At 50.6% G+C, this 17,817-nt stretch overlaps 1 protein-coding gene across 1 annotated transcript; it reads left to right on the top strand.

The window, feature by feature from the left end:
• The first annotated feature begins 2,309 nt into the window (after nucleotides 1–2,309).
• On the top strand, nucleotides 2,310–16,787 carry LOC149427511 (uncharacterized). The gene is made up of 2 exons (XM_089667953.1): nucleotides 2,310–3,173; nucleotides 13,504–16,787. Exons 1-2 carry the CDS (start codon nucleotides 2,592–2,594, stop codon nucleotides 14,032–14,034), a joined length of 1,113 nt encoding a protein of 370 aa, XP_089524079.1. The 5' UTR covers nucleotides 2,310–2,591; the 3' UTR covers nucleotides 14,035–16,787.
• Nucleotides 16,788–17,817: the final 1,030 nt, after the last annotated feature.

Here is a 17,817-nt window from a genome sequence, read left to right on the forward strand (position 1 = left end):
CCCCCCCAATGTAAGGGACATTCTTCCCACTGACCCCCAATGTAAGGGACATTCTTCCCACTGACCCCCAATGTAAGGGACATTCTTCCCACTGACCCCCAATGTAAGGGACATTCTTCCCACTGACCCCCAATGTATTCTTCCCAGTGACCCCCAATGTAAGGGGCATTCTTCCCACTGACCCCCAATGTAAGGGGCATTCTTCCCACTGACCCCCAATGTAAGGGGCATTCTTCCCACTGATCACCAATGTAAGGAACATTCTTCCCACTGACCCCCCAATGTAAGGGACATTCTTCCCACTGACCCCCAATGTAAGGTGCATTCTTCCCACTGACCCCCAATGTAAGGGACATTCTTCCCACTGACCCCCAATGTAAGGGACATTCTTCCCACTGACCCCCAATGTAAGGGACATTCTTCCCACTGACCCCCAATGTAAGGGACATTCTTTCCACAGACCCCCAATGTAAGGGACATTCTTCCCACCGATCACAAATGTAAGGGACATTCGTCCCACTGACCCCCCAATGTAAGGGACATTCTTCCCACTGACCCCCAATGTAAGGGACATTCTTTCCACTGACCACCAATGTAAGGGACATTCTTCCCACCGATCACAAATGTAAGGGACATTCGTCCCACTGACCCCCCAATGTAAGGGACATTCTTCCCACTGACCCCCAATGTATTCTTCCCACTGACCCCCAATGTAAGGGACATTCTTCTCACTGACCCCCCAATGTAAGGAGCATTCTTCCCACTGACCCCCAATGTAAGGGACATTCTTCCCGCTGACCCCCAATGTAAGGGGCATTCTTCCCGCTGACCCCCAATGTAAGGGGCATTCTTCCCGCTGACCCCCAATGTAAGGGACATTCTTCCCGCTGACCCCCAATGTAAGGGACATTCTTCCCACTGACCCCCCAATGTAAGGGACGTTCTTCCCACTGACCCCCAATGTAAGGGACGTTCTTCCCACTGACCCCCAATGTAAGGGACATTCTTCCCACTGACCCCCAATGTAAGGGACGTTCTTCCCACTGACCCCCAATGTAAGGGGCATTCTTCCCACTGACCCCCAATGTAAGGGACGTTCTTCCCACTGACCCGCAATGTAAGGGACATTCTTCCCACTGACCACCAATGTAAGGGACATTCTTCCCACTGACCACCAATGTAAGGGACATTCTTCCCACTGACCCCCCAATGTAAGGAGCATTCTTCCCATTGACCCCCAATGTAAGGGACGTTCTTCCCACTGATCACCAATGTAAGGGACATTTTTCCCACTGACCCCCAATGTAAGGGACGTTCTTCCCACTGACCCCCAATGTAAGGGGCATTCTTCCCACTGACCCGCAATGTAAGGGACATTCTTCCCACTGACCACCAATGTAAGGGACATTCTTCCCACTGACCCCCCAATGTAAGGAGCATTCTTCCCATTGACCCCCAATGTAAGGGACGTTCTTCCCACTGATCACCAATGTAAGGGACATTTTTCCCACTGACCCCCAATGTAAGGGACGTTCTTCCCACTGACCCCCAATGTAAGGGGCGTTCTTCCCACTGACCCCCAATGTAAGGGACGTTCTTCCCACTGACCCGCAATGTAAGGGACATTCTTCCCACTGACCACCAATGTAAGGGACATTCTTCCCACTGACCCCCCAATGTAAGGAGCATTCTTCCCATTGACCCCCAATGTAAGGGACGTTCTTCCCACTGATCACCAATGTAAGGGACATTTTTCCCACTGACCCCCAATGTAAGGGACATTGTTCCCACTGACCCCCCAATGTAAGGGACATTCTTCCCACTGACCCCCCAATGTAAGGGACATTCTTCCCACTGATCCCCAATGTAAGGGACATTCTTCCCACTGACCCCCAATGTAAGGGACATTCTTCCCACTGACCCCCAATGTAAGGGACATTCTTCCCACTGACCCCCCAATGTAAGGGACATTCTTCCCACTGACTCCCCAGTGTAAGGGACATTCCTCCCACTGACCCCCAGTGTAAGGGACATTCTTCCCACTGACCCCCAGTGTAAGGGACATTCTTCCCACTGACCCCCAGTGTAAGGGACATTCTTCCCACTGACCCCCAATGTAAGGGACATTTTTCTATTGACCCTTTGTGAAATAATCTTAGCAGGGGTTCTGTGACAACGGCTGCAACAGACCAATGCCTGTAGACACTACTAGAGTGGAGCGGGGGAGGGGTAATGTTTAAAATCTATTATATCACTGCTCCTTGCGGTTTGCATAGGACACAATTGTACATGAACAGAACCTATTCTACTTGTCACAGCTATCAAAGTTCTACGTTTCCCTGCACAGCACAGCACAGCACAGCGCAGCGCAGCGCAGCACATATGTTTCTGTACACACTTCCTTCGTGCCTTTGTTGGCCAGCTCCTCCACCCTTGCTCACTCTTCTCACATTCATCTTGTTAGTATGACATCCATCCACTAAATCCTCAGATACAGAAAAGGGAAAGACAACAGGCAGAACAAACCCTAACACTGCCTGAGCCGCTGTGGTCCAACAGTCCCCCAGAATTTGGTGAATTCATCCCCCACAATGTCCTCAGGAGGAAAAGGTAAAATGATGAACGTCGCCTCCTTCATCAAAGAACGCTTCAACATCGTTGAGAACTCCATTCTTTTGATGGTCCTTCTCGGATTAGAGAAGCTGATGGACCTGGAATTTAGGTGTCCCGCTGACAGACCCCCCCTGGCGATCGTCTACAGCTTGGTGTTCCTCGTCGTACCGGCTGTAATTGTTGGAGCTATGGCGTGCTATCTAAGACAAGGAGGGATGTGCTGCAGAAGAGGGAGCAAAGCTGAAATCAAAACGGGCGCTGAGGAGGGCGACAGGACCGTTGAATCAGAAACGTCTTTCCAAAATCTGGAAGTGGTGGCAGTGGAGACCGAAACCGAGAACGCAACGTGTAGACGCTACTGCGCAAATATGCCGAGTTGTGCCTTTGAAATGAAGGTTGTCGTGTCTTGGATACTGATTGTGTTCACAGATGGACGATACGGGGAATGTTTGGTGAAGTCCGTGGATGAGCTGATAGAATTAAAAAATACAAATATCTGTGATAGACCTCCGCTGAGCTGGATAGAAATACGAAATAAGTACCTGATACAAATGTCCCAGGTAAGTACATTTTTCACCTATGAGATCACTGAACCAGTCACATCAGTCTCTGCACCAGAGGAGCTTACACTCTAATGTCCCCTCCCCCACAGTCCCATTAGTCTCTGTACCAGAGGAGCTTACACTCTAATGTCCCCTCCCCCAGAGTCACATCAGTCTCTGCACCAGGGGAGCTTACACTCTAATGTCCCCTCCCCCAGAGTCACATCACTCTCTGCACCAGAAGAGCTGACACTCTAATGTCCCCTCCTCACGGTCACATCAGTCTCTGTACCAGAGGAGCTGACACTCTAATGTCCCCTCCCCCACAGTCACATCAGTCTCTGTACCAGAGGAGCTGACACTCTAATGTCCCCTCCCCCACAGTCACATCAGTCTCTGTACCAGAGGAGCTGACACTCTAATGTCCCCTCCCCCACAGTCACATCAGTCTCTGCGCCAGAGGAGATTACACTCTAATGTCCCCTCCCCCACAGTCACATCAGTCTCTGCGCCAGAGGAGCTTACACTCTAATGTCCCCTCCCCCACAGTCACATCATTCTCTGCACCAGAGGGGATTACTCTCTAATGTCCCCTCCCCCACAGTCACATCAGTCTCTGTACCAGAAGAGCTGACACTCTAATGTCCCCTCCCCCACAGTCACATCAGTCTCTGCACCAGAGGAGCTTACGCTCTAATGTCCCCTCCCCCGCAGTCACATCAGTCTCTGCACCAGAGGAGCTTACGCTCTAATGTCCCCTCCCCCGCAGTCACATCAGTCTCTGCACTAGAGGAGCTTACACTCTAATGTCCCCTCCCCCACAGTCACATCAGTCTCTGTACCAGAGGAGCTTACACTCTAATGTCCCCTCCCCCACAGTCACATCAGTCTCTGTACCAGAGGAGCTTACACTCTAATGTCCCCTCCCCCACAGTCCCATCAGTCTCTGTACAGAGGAGCTTACACTCTAATGTACCCTCCCCACAGTCACATCAGTCTCTATACCAGAGGAGCTTACACTCTAATGTCCCCTCCCCCGCAGTCCCATCAGTCTCTGTACCAGAGGAGCTTACACTCTAATGTACCCCCCCCCCCACAGTCCCATCAGTCTCTGTACCAGAGGAGCTTACACTCTAATGTCCCCTCCCCCGCAGTCCCATCAGTCTCTATACCAGAGGAGCTTACACTCTAATGTCCCCTCCCCCGCAGTCCCATCAGTCTCTGTACCAGAGGAGCTTACACTCTAATGTCCTCTCCCCCACAGTCACATCAGTCTCTGTACAGAGGAGCTTACACTCTAATGTCCCCTCCCCCACAGTCACATCAGTCTCTGTACAGAGGAGCTTACACTCTAATGTCCTCTCCCCCACAGTCACATCAGTCTCTGTACAGAGGAGCTTACACTCTAATGTCCCCTCCCCCACAGTCACACACTATTATTATTATACATGTATATAGCTCTGACATAGACCGCAGTGCCGGACGCATGGCTTAGGATTGCTTGTCTGCTAGACACCCATACACACACAGATCCCTGTCTGGCAGACTTGCTGGCACTGATCTGAATGCAATGTCATGCAGGTCACCAGCAAACGTTCACTGAGCATAGACTCTGGTCCTTGCTGGCCTCCCCAAATGGCCATAGGTTCTATGGGCCGGCTGGTTCTGATGGGCGACACCCCAATCACAGCATCTTTCTTGTAAATGGTATCTTCCTGAAACTCTCGGGACTAAAGAAGTGTGTTACGTCCTATATACACACACAGTATATATATATATACAGGGGGGGCAGAAACCCACCCGTCACAGTAACCTCGCCACCCCCAGTCCCGCCCTCCAGTCCCGCCATTCCTGGAAAAAGAGAAATAATGGGAGTGGTCAGGGCTTACGGTCCCTGCCCCTGATCCACAGCCAACCTTCTCTCTCCATCCACAGACCACCCTCTCCCCCCCATTCACAACTCACCCGCCCCCCCCACTATTCCTCCCACTGACACCAATGATGGGGCACTATTCCTCCCACTGACACCAATGATGGGGCACTATTCCTCCCACTGACACCAATGATGGGGCACTATTCCTCCCGCTGACACCAATGATGGACACTATTCCTCCCGCTGACACCAATGATGGGGCACTATTCCTCCCACTGACACCAATGATGGGGCACTATTCCTCCCACTGACACCAATGATGGGGCACTATTCCTCCCACTGACACCAATGATGGGGCACTATTCCTCCCACTGACACCAACGATGGGGCACTATTCCTCCCACTGACACCAACGATGGGGCACTATTCCTCCCACTGACACCAACGATGGGGCACTATTCCTCCCACTGACACCAATGATGGGGCACTATTCCTCCCACTGACACCAATGATGGGGCACTATTCCTCCCACTGACACCAATGATGGGGCACTATTCCTCCCACTGACACCAATGATGGGGCACTATTCCTCCCACTGACACCAATGATGGGGCACTATTCCTCCCACTGACACCAATGATGGGGCACTATTCCTCACACTGACACCAATGATGGGGCACTATTCCTCCCACTGACACCAGTGATTGGGCACTATTCCTCCTAATTCCAAAGCTGCAATGTTTACTGCCACTGTCGCAAGGACATTTTCTACTTCAAATGGCCACAGTCTGGCCCCCTGTTTGAGTATTCCTGTAGGCATACAACCCATTGTCACATACTAGGAAGGTCAGGTAACATGTGTTGTATGCATAGTGTCAGGAATGGATTCACCACTGGTGGTGGGACTCACCTGCTGTGTGGGCTGCAGTACCAGGGCTGGCCAGCGGGTGCTCTCAGCAACCAGAAGCTCACTCCTGCAATCAGCCATCACCTGAGGCTGATTGCAGGAGGTGTATTTAAGGAATGGCCAGACCTGCAGTCAGTGCCTTGGCGTATTGTTTCCCATGAGCCCCTGTACCTGGTATCCTGTGTTCCTGCCTAGTTGCTGACCGTCTCCTGTTTAACCCCTGGCTTGCCTGACCATCCTTCTGCTTGATCCTCTGTACCGCACTGCCCGTGAGTTACTGAACCCGGCTTGTGACCCTGACCATTCTCTGCCTGCTCCTCCGGTACCTCGCTGCCCGCACGTTGCTGAACCCGGCTCGTGACCCTGACCATTCTCTGCCTGCTCCTCCGGTACCTCGCTGCCCGCACGTTGCTGACCTGGCCTGCCTGACTACGCCTTACGCTACCCAGACGATCCATCCATCCCGCACGGATCTGTCCCGGTTACCAGGTCTGCCAGCCTCTTCACGTCAGGCTCCTTTCCCCGCACACCTCTGACGACGCTCTCTACCATTGCCGGACGTACTCAGGGGTCGCGACCTGGTCTCAGTCTGCCCCAAGTCCATCCCCACCATCAGGGGCCCTGGTGAATAGCAGATTGGGACTTAGACCCTGCGCCCTGTACAGTACCTAACAGCCTGCTTGACCATTCCACCTCTCCAGCCCTGACTACGCTTGTGTTCCCACACATTTCTGGTCATACCCGGATCCCTAACAGAACACCAAGGCCAGTCCTGACCAGAAGTGGCTGCACAGGGAAGCCATCTTGGCTTGTGAAGGCTGCATCCTGAGGATGTTGTGTACTTGTCGCTGTTAGTCTTAGATGACAGTCAGATGCCTCTCCGACTCTGAAGGAGTATCCCCGGGATCAGCTGCTAGAATGAAGGAGTATCCCCGGGATCAGCTGCTAGAATGAAGGAGTATCCCCGGGATCAGCTGCTAGAATGAAGGAGTATCCCCGGGATCAGCTGCTAGAATGAAGGAGTATCCCCGGGATCAGCTGCTAGAATGAAGGAGTATCCCCGGGATCAGCTGCTAGATTGAAGGAGTATCCCCGGGATCAGCTGCTAGAATGAAGGAGTATCCCCGGGATCAGCTGCTAGAATGAAGGAGTATCCCCGGGATCAGCTGCTAGAATGCATACAAGTTGCTCATTCACTAGTAGATCAGGGCACAGAGTTCTCTGAGGTGCAGCTGTTGATCCAGGTTTGTGCTGAGTTGGCTCGGTCCTGTACCCCTGAAAGCAGGGATGACTTTTTCCCCCCATTTAGTGCAGATCAAGTGGAATCGCTGGTATGGTTGTTGGAGGAGGATCCAGATTGCTTCCATCAGCACTATGCAGCATGTCCATCACATGTGCTGAGGGAGTGTATAGACGCAGTGCAGTCATTGATCAGACAGGCTATGTGTAAGCTGAGTGTTGTTCAACCCTTACTGCAGACATGGAATGACTTGTTGCACCCAGCCTCAGTCAGCTTGCAACAACCCCGTCCTGCTTCTAATCTATTTCTGCAAAGCTCTATTCCTGCATCCCCAACAGCACCCCCAGTTCCAGCCCAGTATACCCTCCAATCCCCACAGCACCCCCAGTGACAGCCCAGTATACCCTCCAATCCCCACAGCACCTCCAGTTCCAGCCCAGTATACCCTCCAATCCCCACAGCACCCCCAGTATACCCTCCAATGCCCACAGCACCCCCAGTATACCCTCCAATCCCCACAGCACCCCCAGTTCCAGCCCGGTATACCCTCCAATCCCCACAGCACCCCCAGTGAAAGCCCGGTATACCCTCCAATCCCCACAGCACCCCCAGTGACAGCCCAGTATACCCTCCAATCCCCACAGCACACCCAGTGACAGCCCGGTATACCCTCCAATCCCCACAGCACCCCCAGTTCCAGCCCAGTATACCCTCCAATCCCCGCAGCACCCCCAGTGACAGCCCAGTATACCCTCCAATCCCCACAGCACTCCCAGCCCAGTATACCCTCCAATCCCCACAGCACCCCCAGTGACAGCCCAGTATACCCTCCAATCCCCACAGCACCCCCAGTGACAGCCCAGTATACCCTCCAATCCCCACAGCACCCCCAGTGATAGCGCAGTATACCCTCCAATCCCCACAGCACTCCCAGTTCCAGCCCAGTATACCCTCCAATCCCCACAGCACCCCTAGTTCCAGCCCAGTATACCCTCCAATCCCCACAGCACCCCCAGTGACAGCCCAGTATACCCTCCAATCCCCACAGCACCTCCCAGTGACAGTCCAGTATACCCTCCGTTCCCCACAGCACCTCCCAGTTCCAGCACAGTATACCCTCCGATCCCCACAGCACCCCCAGTTCCAGCCCAGTATACCCTCCAATCCCCACAGCACCCCCAGTGACAGCCCAGTATACCCTCCAATCCCCACAGCACCCCCAGTTCCAGCCCAGTATACCCTCCAATCCCCACAGCACCCCCAGTTCCAGCCCAGTATACCCTCCAATCCCCACAGCACCCCCAGTTCCAGCCCAGTATACCCTCCAATCCCCACAGCACCCCCAGTTCCAGCCCGGTATACCCTCCAATCCCCACAGCACCCCCAGTTCCAGCCCGGTATACCCTCCAATCCCCACAGCACCCCCAGTTCCAGCCCGGTATACCCTCCAATCCCCACAGCATCCCCAGTGACAGCCCGGTATACCCTCCAATCCCCACAGCACCCCCAGTTCCAGCCCGGTATACCCTCCAATCCCCACAGCACCCCCAGTTCCAGCCCGGTATACCCAGCCTGATGATCCTACCCGGCCTGATGATCCTACCTGGCCTGTGACCCGATGCAGTCTGATGACCCGATGCAGCCTGATGACCCGATGCAGCCTGATGACCCGATGCAGCCTGATGACCCGGTGTTCGTGATCCACCCTGATGACCCTATCCACCCTGATGACCCGATCCAGCCTGATGACCCGATCCAGCCTGATGACCCGATCCAGCCCGATGACCCGATCCAGCCCGATGACCCGATCCAGCCCGATGACCCAGTGTTCGTGATCCAGCCTGATGACCCAATCCAGCCTGATGACCCGATCCGGCCTGATCATCCTACACAGCCTGATGATCTTATCCAGCCAGATGACTCGGTGCCCGCTGTCGAGCTTGGTGACTCGGTGCCCGCTGTCGAGCCAGATGACTCGGTGCCCGCTGTTCTGCCAGATGACTCGGTGCCCGCTGTCGAGCTTGGTGACTCGGTGCCCGCTGTCGAGCCAGATGACTCGGTGCCCGCTGTCGAGCCAGATGACTCGGTGCCCGCTGTTCTGCCAGATGACTCGGTGCCTGCTGTCGAGCTTGGTGACTCGGTGCCCGCTGTCGTGCCAGACGACTCGGTGCCTGCTGCCCAGCCTGACGTGCCTCTGTCCGCTGCCCAGCCTGACGTGCCTTTGTCCGCTGCCTAGCCTGACGTGCCTCTGTCCGCTGCCCAGCCTGACATCCTCCGCTCGCTGCCCAGCCTGAAGTGCCAACCCCTGATGTCCAGCTAAACTGGCCAATAACTGGTTCCCAGCCTGCTCCTGGAGATCCTGTGTCCAGTAACCTGCCTTCCTGGGTTCTCCTACACAAAGAGAAGTCTACCAGCAGGAAACCCAGCCAGCTGGTTGACTCCGGCAGTAGGATATTCAGCCAGTTACCTGACCCGGGCGGTGGAACATATTGCTCACTAAAGGACTGTTTGGAGCGTCCTGAGGCCGCTTCTTGAGGGGGGGTACTGTCAGGAATGGATTCACCACTGGTGGTGGGACTCACCTGCTGTGTGGGCTGCAGTACCAGGGCTGGCCAGCGGGTGCTCTCAGCAACCAGAAGCTCACTCCTGCAATCAGCCATCACCTGAGGCTGATTGCAGGAGGTGTATTTAAGGAATGGCCAGACCTGCAGTCAGTGCCTTGGTGTATTGTTTCCCATGAGTCCCTGTACCTGGTATCCTGTGTTCCTGCCTAGTTGCTGACCCTGCTTGATCCTGACCTTTGCTGACCGTCTCCTGTTTAACCCCTGGCTTGCCTGACCATCCTTCTGCTTGATCCTCTGTACCGTGCTGCCCGTGAGTTACTGAACCCGGCTTGTGACCCTGACCATTCTCTGCCTGCTCCTCCGGTACCTCGCTGCCCGCACGTTGCTGACCCGGCCTGCCTGACTACGCCTGACGCTATCCAGACGATCCATCCATCCATCCCGCACGGATCTGTCTCTGTTACCAGGTCTGCCAGCCTCTTCACGTCAGGCTCCTTTCCCCGCACACTTCTGGCGACGCTCTTTACCATTGCCGGACATACTCAGGGGTCGCGACCTGGTCTCAGTCTGCCCCAAGTCCATCCCCACCATCAGGGGCCCTGGTGAATAGCAGATTGGGACTTAGACCCTGCGCCCTGTACAGTACCTAACGGCCTGCCTGACCATTCCACCTCTCCAGCCCTGACTACGCCTGTATTCCCACACATTTCTGGTCATACCCGGATCCCTAACACATAGCTTCTGTACTCTCTATGTATTGTATGTTTTTCCTACACTTGTAATTAGTTAGTATGTATAGCATTCTTGATTCGTAAAGCACATTCATGTACTACAGAGGGTTCTGCTTCTGTTCCCTACTGCAGAGATACATTAAAGAGACAATAGAGAAAGGAAGGGATATAATACACAAAGTGCCAACATCCCTAACGAATACAAGGGGGGGAGTCCTCTTTTTTGGTGGGACTTTAACAGCACAATTTACTTATATGGGGAATTTCAACAATTCAAAGATTTTTTTATAAAAAGATATGAAATTTTATTTTTACACTCTTCAAAAACAAACATAAAGCTACAATCCATACTGCGGCGGTGTCATCGGAGATGGTATTGCAATGGTAATCATGGATCATGCATGGGTCGCACTTGACGCGTTTCGAGATCAAGAAGGCATGACGCATGATTTCATGTCAGGTAAAAAGCGCCAAGAAATTTAAGAACACATGTAACGGAACCGTCCCAGCCTGTGCTGAGTACTTCCGTTATAATACCGCTTCCCCGTCCGAACACCGACCACAGACACCACAGATTTGAAGTAAACCAGGAAATAGACTACTTTATTTTAACACAGAGACAAGATATATACATTCAAGGGAACAACCTCCCCCCTGCATAATGACACAGGACGAGGCAATCTACCTTTAGTAACAAGAGACACACCAACAGACAGTCCCATCAGGAGGGAGGGCTGCTGGAAACACCCCCCACTAAGACAATACACAAACACATCCATCCCATAATAGTTTGCTCCCAAGCAAGACACACAATAGAACAATGGGATGCACCACATGGCATTAAACAATCCACAACCCCCCCACCCCAATATTAGGACAGATAACCCTGTACCCAGGGGCAGACTGACCATTTGGAAACTCGGGCACTGCCCGAGGGCCCGGGGTCAGTAGGGGGCCCCATGAGATGCCCCTGGTACCTTTTTCATAGGCTTTTTTGAGTTTAGGCAAGGACACAGGGCCCCTATGATCCCCTATTGCCCGGGGGCCCCATGAATTGTCAGTCCGCCCCTGCTTGTACCCCTAACAGGCACAGGGTGACATAAGAGGGATATGGGGAGCTGAGACAGGGGTCTCCCCACCCCTCCAAAGTGAGCTGTGTTCCATGAGCCCCCCACCCAAAGTGACTCCCGTCACAACGCATTGTTATATGAACTCAGCCACGGATTTCACATATATCGCAGGCAAAAAATGATGAAACAAAAATTAATAAAGAAAAAACTAAGACCAGTGGATGATAAATGCCGCCCAAATGCATCCTGAAGGGGCCCCTCCCAAATGCACCGTCAACAAGATTACCTGCTGGTTGGTTCTGATAGGACAGTGCTGCAATGTAAATAATAAAAAGCAATATTAATATCAATTGGATATAAAACCCTTTTTCAGTTTAAGAACTAGCGGCATGTACCTGATGGGAGACTGAAATGATGAGGTCGGCCTCACTTGTGTCACTAGCCCTGACCCCGCTGGAGTTGGAACACAGGGAGTTTAGGACCCAGGGGAACAAGAGTGCCAGTAGTTGTTGTTTGCAGCTCTTGCAGATGATGACCTTGGAAGGCTGATGATCCTCTGATCTTGGCACAGTAGTAGTAGGCAGAGCAGGTTTTGTAGATTGCCAGGGGTGCACCAGAGCAAGGCAGGTAGTGAGGACAAGAGACAGGAGCAGTGTCATAGGAATAGCCGGGGTCATCAACAGTCGGGCAGCACGGTCAAGATTCAGAAGGAAAAGCCAAGGTCAGGAGCAGAGCCGAAGTCAGGAACAGGTATCAGGAGAGCAATCAGAGTCAGGTGAGGAGCAAGCCGGGTCAGCAACAAAGGAATCACTCAGGAACAAGCAGGACACGGGGGAGCTGAAGACCAGTCAGCACTGAACATGAGCAGAGACACACCTTAAATAGGCCGTCTGGCGCCAATCTTCGGCGTGCGTGTGCGCGATCGCGCATTCCTGCGTGCATGCCTGAAAAATGATGAAACAAAAATGAATAAAGAAAAAACTAAGACCAGTGGATGATAAATGCTCACAGTCATCAAGCATGCCTCGTCGGATAGACCTGGTATATTGCCCCATATTGGGCTGTCTTTCACATCTCAATCCTGATTATTATTAGGTCATCAACATTTTCTCACGCAAAGTCTTCCGGCAAGAAGAATCGCGATCGGAAATGTGCATAGGAATTCCCGGATAGGAATTCTTCTCCGAATAGGATTCTTCTTGCCGGAAATCCCTTACAACTAGACGCACCTACTATGAGTGCGAAGCGATGACCACAAGGACTTGAAAATGTTGATGACCTGATAAAAATCAGGATTGAGATGTGAAAGACATCCCAATATGGGGCAATATACCAGGTCTATCCGACGCTTGATGGCTGTGAGCATTCATCATCCACTGGTCTTAGTTTTTTCTTTATTTATTTTTGTTTCATCATTTTTCACCTGAGATATATGAGAAATCCACGGCTGTGTTCACATAACTATGTGTTCCTAAATTTCTTGGTGGTTTTTACCTCACATGGAATCATACGTCATGCCTTCTTGAGCACCTCTGGAGGAAGAGATTTTTGTTGATCTCGAAACGCGTCAAGTGTGACCCGTGCATGATCCACGATTATCATTGCAATACCATCTCTGATGACACCACCGCAATATGGATTGCAGCTTTATGTTTATTTTTGAAGATTGCACTATATAAAGTAAATTGTGCCACTAAAGTCTCACCAAAAAAAAAGGACTCCCCCCCCCCCCCGTATTAAAGAGACGATCAACACTAGAAGTGGCTAGGTGAGCTACTAAAACGTATTTATGCTTTTTTGAGTAGAAGACTAAATGTGCATCACTACGAGGGACGAGTGAAAAGCTCTTTGCCTACCCATGAAGCATTTGTCTTCGCCCAATTTTATTTTTGCTCCTCATAGTACTTATCTGTGCGAGGTTCCATACCAAATGCTTCATATTGAAAATTTTCTCTGTCTGCAGATTATTGGCCTTATCGGGATTCTACTGATTATCATTGTGGTCGTATTCCTCGAATCAAAGATCTATTCCTGTCTCTCATTATACGGGTTCAATTGTGGATCAGAATCAGAATCAGAGAGGTGTAGGAGGATGAATGAAGACAATTTGCTGCAGATCACTGAGGACCTCTTACAGGAACAAGCCAGACAGAGGCAGAAGGAGTTTGTAGTGACTCTGCTTAGCAGAGAAGAGTGGACTTCTTATGACCCGAGATCACCCAACGCCCTGCAGGAACTGGGAAATATCACAGCCAAATGGAAAGAAGAAGTAAAGAGACAATTGGAAAGTGCAGGGCTTGGCCGGGCTGAGTCAGAAGGGGCACCTACCTTGTCTGCTGTGCCGCGAGAGGGACAGCCGAGGAAGGTGCCTCTGCTGCCTCCTCATCGTCCAGCTGTGTCCTCAAACCTCAAACCAGAACCTGAGATCCTGCAGATGACATGCCTAAGTGAACCAAAATTAAAGCCAAATGATGGTCTCAAGAGTCCAATTTGAGTCTATTAGACCCCAGATCTCTCCTCTGGCCTCCGAAGCATCTGATGAAACTGAGATTAGTTTGATCAGATGCTTTCACATGACGGCAATGGCTTGTTTGCATCAGACCAAAACCCAGAAGAGACTAATCCTTGTTGCGTCCAGTTTCTTAGATTGTAGAGCAGAGGCGTCCCTAAGGTTGGTGTCACCCGGTGTGGTAAGACTTGGTGACACCCCCTCCGACGATTCCCGCAGGATCGTCGGCATGCAACCTATACGGGGTGACACCAGACCCGCTCCAAGAAAAGGTAAGTTGTAAAGAAAGCCGAGAATCCCCGCAGGATTTATTTATTTCAGGTACTTATATAGCGCCGTCAATTTACACAGCTTTACATATATATTGTACATTCACATCAGTACCCACCCCCAAGGAGCGTACAATCTCAGGTCCCCAACTTACATTCATACATACACATACTAGGGACAATTTAGACAGGATTCAATTCACCTACCATCATGTCTTTGGAGTGTGATAGGAAACCGGAATACCTGGAGGAAACCCACGCAGGCACAAGGAGAACATGCAGACTCCAGGCAGGTGGTGCCGTGGCCGGGATTTGAACCAACGACCCTATTGCTACCAGGTGGAAGTGCTAACCATTTAGCCACTGTGCTGCCCCTAGCCTGCAGGGATTGTCAGCTTGCTTTACAACTTACCTTTTTGTGAAGTGGGCCCGGTGTCACCCCGTGCGGTCGGTGTCACCCCGTGCAGACCGCACCCCCCCACACCTGCCTTGGGATGCCACTGCCGTAGAGATGACTGGGGTCCTCGGTCATCTCTATGGCTTCAGTCCCAGGCTCCCTGGTAGAACTGAATAAACTGAAAATCATTGTTATGGCACCAAAATAAAAAAACGTTGAGTAAAACATGAAGCTGCCCCTAATAAGGTGAATAACCGCACTTGTACAATCCAATAATTATAAACAGGCAGGCGCTACATAGATATCGTGCATGGACATAAAAGAGGCTCGTTTCAGAACATGCCCATAAACCAAACTGTTGAATTTTATATATTGCACCTATATATATATTGTACCTATATATATTTTTATGTATTGCACCTATATATATATTTATATTATATTATATATTGCACCTATATATATTTTTATGTATTGCACCTATATATATATTATATATTGCACCTATATATATATCACACCTATATATATTTTAAATATCGCACATATATATATTTTTTATGTATTGCACCTATATATATATATATATTATATATTGCACCTATATATATATATATTTTATATATTGCACCTATAGTTTGCACCTTTGCAAAGAAAACACAAAAACCCCACAAAAATCAATAAAAATCCAAAAGTGAATTTAGGTTTTGAAAGAAAGTCCTTTCTATTCCTCTAAGATGTGGCCCAAAAAAGGGAGTGACTTTATATCTTCAAAATACAAAAGCGTGTCGCACTCCACTGATATACAATAAAATATAATGTGCTCCCAAAATATATAAACCCTATATAATTTACAAAAATATACATCTCAAACAATATGGTTTTTATATAGCATACGTAAGTGATCCTACAGCAAATCCGTGTTTATTATCACTACACAATCCGTGAAATATTAAATTATTATGCTGTATAAAAATTATATAAAAAAGTCCACACAGTGATTTGTTCTCCTCCTGTGCTCCTTCACCAGAGTGCGCTCACCTGATTTCTATGACCAAACCGTTAAGTGAGATCAAAAACAGCTTGTGTCCCTTTACATGGACTTGTAGATGAATGGAGATACATATCCCTGTCCCAGACGGATGGATGGATGGATGAGTGGAGTATTTCCCTTTTTCCAGCAGGGGGTCTTGCTGTTTTCCAGAGACCTAGTTTCCTGGATTCAGGTGGATGGATGGACTTATCCCACTCTCCTCTAGGGGGGGTCTCTCCTCTCCTTATAGACTGATCTCTCCATGTGTGTGAATGTCATGTAATCAAAGAATATAATATAGCGCCTTATCTCCTTTATAAAGTATTTATTAGGCTTCATATAATGCACTCACATTTAAAAAAATATAAACTGCTTTGTATTGCAATATTATATTGTCCTCTATGTGTTCTCCACGCTCCTTATACTCGTTGTGTATTTTCCTTTAAGCGTCGTGACGTCAGAGCCCCTCCCCTACGCGTTACGCCACCGGGTCACGTGGCTTCATCAGGGGGAAATGATCTTTTATACTTTATGTAGACTTTATATCTTCACCACGTGCCGGCAAGGTATATATAAATTGCTCACTCACCAGACCTTTTGACCCCAATTAAGGTGGTCAGATGAGCTTTTTGGTCATATAGGGGACCATCCTCTTAGGCTCTCCTAGAATATTACTCCCCTCCAGCAGCTCTCCGTTCATATGGATTCCCAGCGCACTTGCCGATTCATCTATGATGTTCAATGCGGGATAATCCTTAACCCTGTGAGGAACTGTCCCTGTGTGATAACATTTTTGCCCTTTCTGTTCTGGTTTTATCCCCTTTGTAAAGCTGTTTATGTTTCACAGACATTCTACACTGTTTGTTTAGGGAAATGTGACCTTGTAGTCTTTCACTTTTAATAGAGTTCATACTGTATTGTTAGTTGTGGGGTTTGTTGTGGGCGGAGAAAACCCGGTGCCAGGCGGTCTGGTGGGGGTGTGGTTGAAGCTGTATATACTGAGCTGTGTTTAATAAAGAGTCATTCATTATTCACCCTACACGAAGTTCCGACTTGTGGTTTTGGGTAGAGCAAAAAGGGAGGGTTTTTAGCTCTAATATCTGCCTTGGGAGAGTGCTGGAAGACTTGCTGGAAAAGAGAACCATTGGGTGGGGCATATCACCCCAACGCTCCTTCAGCGTTTCCTACAACGGTGCCACCTCCTCCTCACTCCCCCTCTCTGTTGGGGTCCCCCAGGGCTCTGTCCTTGGACCCCTTCTCTTCTCCATCTACACCTCCTCCCTTGGTAAACTCATACACTCCCACGGCTTCAATTACCACCTCTATGCTGATGATACTCAAATCTACCTATCCACCCCTCACCTCACCCCCTCATTCTCCGCCCGCATCACTCACCTCCTAAACGACATCTCTGACTGGATGTCGCTCCATTTCCTCAAACTCAACCTCTCCAAAACCGAGCTTCTCGTCTTCCCCCCAGCCCGCGCCCCCCCCCCCCCATCCTTTTCATCACTACCAACAACACCACCATCAATCCCGCCCAGCAAGCCAAGGTCCTTGGCGTCATTCTGGACTCAAACCTCTCCTTTCAACCTCATATCAAATCTCTCACAAACACATGCAGGCTCCACCTCCGAAACATCGCCAAGATACGCTCCTTCCTTACCCCAGACACCACTAAACTACTCATACACTCCCTGATTATCTCACGCCTGGACTACTGCAACTCCCTCCTCACCGGCCTACCCCAGTGCAGGCTCTCCCCGCTTCAGACCATCCTGAACTCAGCGGCCAGACTCATCCACCTCACCAGCCGCTCCACCTCTGCCACCCCCCTCTGCCTCTCCCTCCACTGGCTCCCCATTGCCCAACGCATTAAATTCAAATTGCTCACCCTGACCTATAAGGCCATTCACAACACTGCCCCTAACTACCTCACCGACCTGATTCCCAGGTACCACCCTACCCGTACCCTTTGCTCTTCACAGGACCTCCTTCTATCTTGCTCCCTGGTCTCCTCCTCCCACGCACGACTGCAAGACTTCTCCAGGTCCTCCCCCATCCTCTGG

This window comes from Staurois parvus, unplaced genomic scaffold (assembly GCF_062004578.1).
Source record: "Staurois parvus isolate SC_StPar_1 unplaced genomic scaffold, SC_StPar_1.0 ptg003698l, whole genome shotgun sequence".
NCBI classification, from domain to species: domain Eukaryota; kingdom Metazoa; phylum Chordata; class Amphibia; order Anura; family Ranidae; genus Staurois; species Staurois parvus.

What these genes read in the sequence shown, in the direction of transcription:
- LOC149427511 (XM_089667953.1), top strand. Translation starts at nt 2,592, where the DNA reads ATGTCCTCAGGAGGAAAAGGTAAAATGATGAACGTCGCCTCCTTCATC. An exon ending in ACCTGATACAAATGTCCCAG is followed by an intron (nt 3,174 to 13,503) that starts GTAAGTACATTT and finishes CTCTGTCTGCAG; the next exon opens with ATTATTGGCCTTATCGGGAT.